Source organism: Palaemon carinicauda, chromosome 1 (assembly GCF_036898095.1).
Source record: "Palaemon carinicauda isolate YSFRI2023 chromosome 1, ASM3689809v2, whole genome shotgun sequence".
Lineage (NCBI taxonomy): Eukaryota > Metazoa > Arthropoda > Malacostraca > Decapoda > Palaemonidae > Palaemon > Palaemon carinicauda.
Genome location: NC_090725.1, coordinates 170,556,996 through 170,561,995, shown reverse-complemented (window position 1 = coordinate 170,561,995; position 5,000 = coordinate 170,556,996). Strand labels below are relative to the sequence as shown.

Sequence of the window (5,000 nt, the reverse complement as noted above, 5' to 3'; positions counted from 1 at the left end):
CAGCCCAGTAATATCACCGAATGTGAAGTCAGGAAGTAAGTTCAATCGCCACAATTCAAGCTGTGTGTCACCACTCACTCACTGGCACGAGATCCCGGTTAGTTCTGCCTGGCTCCTCGTTTGCTGTGTCCACAACAACTCAGTGACAGACCCAAAGTTTCTAACTACATTTAGACAACACTCCAGTTACAGTGGTTCGTCACTCAATTCATATTAGGCAAAATACCCTTGCCTCATCTGAAAATCATACATGAAGTGGATATTAAGCAAGTAATTTGCATATTGTCAACAATGGGCAAACAATTGCCTAATATGGAGATTAGGCAATTTTTGTATCTAATGTTCACATTAGGCAATTATCCACATTATGCGTAACACACACACACACACACACATATATATATATATATATACATATATACACAAATATATATATATATATATATATACACACATATATATATATGTATATATATATATATATATATACACACACACACATATATATATATATATATATATAAATATATATATATATAGATAGATAGATAGATAGATAGATATAGATAGATAGATAGATAGATAGATAAAGTTTACACATGTTAACTCTCATATATATGTGTGTGTGTATATATATATATATATATATTCAAATAAGCCATATATATTTTTGATACATTAATGTCTGGATTCTCTTAACGACCTCGGGATCAGAGCCCCAGGCGAAATCACACAAAGACAAGAGCTTGGCTCCGGCCGGGAATCGAACCCTGGTCGGCAAGCTTGTATAGACAGTGACTAAGCCACTTGGCCACGAAGAAAGATAAAAGTCAATGACAATTCTTCTGTACTTATACCTGTCGAATTCAGGTATTTTTGTACTTAGAATTGAAATCAACCCATCTTCACCATCGTAGCTAATTGGTAGTTTGTTACTTGGCATTCAATTAATGATAAATTTTGCACATTTTTACGTGTTTTTCATATTCAAATAAGCCATATATATTTTTGATACATTAATGTCTGGATTCTCTTAACGACCTCGGGATCAGAGCCCCAGGCGAAATCACACAAAGACAAGAGCTTGGCTCCGGCCGGGAATCGAACCCTGGTCGGCAAGCTTGTATAGACAGTGACTAAGCCACTTGGCCACGAAGAAAGATAAAAGTCAATGACAATTCTTCTGTACTTATACCTGTCGAATTCAGGTATTTTTGTACTTAGAATTGAAATCAACCCATCTTCACCATCGTAGCTAATTGGTAGTTTGTTACTTGGCATTCAATTAATGATAAATTTTGCACATTTTTACGTGTTTTTCATATTCAAATAAGCCATATATATTTTTGATACATTAATGTCTGGATTCTCTTAACGACCTCGGGATCAGAGCCCCAGGCGAAATCACACAAAGACAAGAGCTTGGCTCCGACCGGGAATCGAACCCTGGTCGGCAAGCTTGTATAGACAGTGACTAAGCCACTTGGCCACGAAGAAAGATAAAAGTCAATGACAATTCTTCTGTACTTATACCTGTCGAATTCAGGTATTTTTGTACTTAGAATGGAAATCAACCCATCTTCACCATGACTTCTGAATAGAGGAGGAACCTCTCTGTGCATTAAACTCCACACTATTTTCCCTTCACACACCTATTAAGCAAGTTCGTCAAGCGCATGTTAAAATCCCTCTTATCAATCCTCAACCCTCACAAACATTGCACTACTCATGCCAATTTTGCCTACATACTTTTACTTAATGCATATAGATGTTTTTCCTTTCCAGTGAGGGTTTTGCACTATGCTTTCCTACTCTTTCATGGTAGTTCTCTCTTCTTTCCTTCTATTGATTCCTAATCCCAAAAGCTTCTCACTAATATAATATTTTCCTCAAAATTATCTGAGAGACTTTCATCTTAGCTAAACTAATAATTTAATCTACATTTTTTCATCCCCATGCTTCTTACCAGGTAAATTCTTCTTGAATCATATGAAGGACTACCACGCAAACAATCTGACTCATTAGCATCATCAACCTGTTTTTAATTCACTCACAAATGGCCTTCATGGCTCACTTACAAAATCCAAAAGCTGGTCCAACATTCCCTGCATTCCTTTATGGCTTTGCCTCCACAGACTGTTCAAGTTTCTTAAACGTTTTTTTCTAAATACCATGCTATCTATCTTTCTCCACCTATCATATGAACTTTTTTTCTCTCATTATACTATCCTTCATTACATTTACCGCTTTTACTATTTCATTTTTCTTATTAACATTAATTTATATATCTCTTGGTTTCAATTTACCTTTTTCAACTTTCTCCTCTTACAAGTAATCTTAAACTCTGGTAGTAGCTTCTATGGTACCATTTTAAAACATTAACCATACTACAAAGTTCATATACTTCTAATATCTTTATCCCACAGCTTTGTACAAATATCCACTGTCTTCTCTCGTACCCCTCACATCATACCATGCAAAAAAATTTTAAACAACCTCAGTCACTCTCCTACCTACTTGTTTTCGCACGTGCTCCTCTCCTACTCAACAACATACTATTTTCTATACCAATCAATCTGAATACCATCTATAAAATCTCTTTCGATTATTTCTATCAAACATTTTCTAGGTTTATGCAGAAGCATATTGCATTTTAAAACTTTTCACAGAGTTAGTTTTTATTACAAACAATGGCTTCACTGTATCGACATAAGACTTCATTCTCGTCAAAATCTCTAGTTGCATCTTTTTCTGAGAACCATTTATTTGGTATCCCGCTCTTCCACATACTTCCCTTTTAAAACACCAAATGCTGATTAGAGAGTTGATCTCAAGAAATTGTACTATGAGATAATTCACTAGATAAAGCAAAACATGAACTTCCACTACTATTCCTTCAACTCTTTCCTAATAAACTGACAAAAGATAATAAGGTTTTGTATATATTCAACCAAATAGACCGCTATGAAGCATATTGCTTTATTCATAGAAATATGCTTTACTCGAGAAAAAAAAGTGTACATTACGTATATATGTATATATATATATATATATGTGTGTATATAATATATATATATATATATGTGTATATATATATAAATATATATATATATATATATATATATATATATATATATATATATATATATTATATATATATATATATATATATGTTTATATTTATATATATATATATATATACATATTTATACTTATATATATATATATTATATTTATATATATATATATATATATATATTTATATATATATAGATATATATATATATATCTATATATATATATATATATATATAGATATATATATATATATCTATATATATATATATATATATATATTTATATATATACATATATATATATATATATATATATTTATATATATATATATATATATATATTATATATATATATACATACATATACACATATATACAGTATATATAAAAGTATATATAGATAGATAGATAGATCGATAGATAGATAGATATATATATTTATATATATATATATATATATATATGTAAATATATGTATATATATATATATATATATACATACATACATATACACATATATACAGTATATAAAAGTATACATAGATAGATAGATAGATCGATATATATATATATATATATATGTATATATACATATATGTATGTATACATATATATATATATATATATATATTACATGGGTGTTTAACATACTGAAAAAAAGGTCCTCCTTCTCCCACTGAACTATACAATAAGTCTACTGTTGAGCTAAGCAGTTTCCCCTACATTACCATAGATTTCATTTTAGAAAGAATATGAAAATCAACATTGGACAGCATCAACTATTGCTGACAAATTCAGTCATGAACTCTTCTGAAGTCAGGATGTTAATGCAAATTATTTTTCTCTAAGCATTTGTGGTTTTCATTGCAAATATGTGTACACATAAAAAGCTGGTTAAACATTCACAATACCGCAGTATACTTATGTATGACACCTACTACAGTGATACTTACAGAAATAGGTCTCCTTGCACAGATGCACCTAACAGATAGTGGTTAAGCAAGTGGTATGCTTCTGAGTCCCATTTGACGCACACCAGCAACACCTCTTCCGTTAGACCCTCGGAGCAGTTTGTGCATTATAGGTAGCATATTTTGTTGGAAATCACCTGAAGGGACCTGTGACATGAGGACGTCTAACAAGTGGGGTCCTTCATGATGTTATCTCCATTGCACATGCCATATCCTGAGGGTTATCAAGGTCACTTTTTAAAGTGCTAGACAATAGATGGGAAGAAGTCATTTCACCTCATCGCTGTAGGGCATATTGCAAACATCGAAGTCAGTGAGGGTATTGGAAAGGAACAAAGTGCAATTCAAAAGAAAATTGTGGTGAGCAATACTCGGGGAATAACGGATGAATAATGAAAAAAAGGAATAACAGGAATAACTAAAATAAGCGTGGAAAAAATATACACAGACAGACAATGAAAATTATATTGATTCAAATATACACTTGTTTAGGTAGATTCAAGTCTATACTTATTCTTAATTATAACTGTTCTGGGGTCGTAGCTATTAAAGTGAATGCCTTGTTGGCTTATTTCAATTGAATATCAACTTTAAATCAAGTTGCTTCCTTCTTGATAGCAAATTACAAAGCATTTGAATTATAAATTATTTCCGTGATTAAATACTTTCTCTATTCCAGGTGTAAAGGTTCATTTGGAGATGAATCGCATCCATCCGGTAGCTTGGAGAGTGCTTCTTTTCTTACTAAAGAACCAGTTGTTAAAATTGACATGTATTGAAGCCATCATTTCCACCCAGATCATTCAACCAGCGCTTCATGTAATTCCTTTGGCTGAAAGGATGAAAACAGTAAATCTAAATCTAGAATCATCATCATTAAATGAAAAAAACTATATGAAATCCCTAGAAGATTTTCTTTCACATACGTTACGAGAAGTATTCAGTGGTCCTT

At 31.5% G+C, this 5,000-nt stretch overlaps 1 protein-coding gene across 1 annotated transcript in view; it reads left to right on the top strand.

Annotated features, from left to right (window-relative positions):
• Positions 1-2,056: 2,056 nt before the first annotated feature.
• The window catches only part of LOC137625905 (uncharacterized), a 95,907-nt gene continuing 92,963 nt past the window's right edge, over positions 2,057-5,000 (top strand). Inside the window, exons 1-2 of the mRNA XM_068356925.1 lie at positions 2,057-2,144; positions 4,728-5,000. The exon at positions 4,728-5,000 is cut by the window's right edge and continues 258 nt beyond it. Of these exons, the coding sequence (XP_068213026.1) occupies positions 2,057-2,144; positions 4,728-5,000 (361 nt within the window). The remainder of the gene's footprint in view (positions 2,145-4,727) is intronic.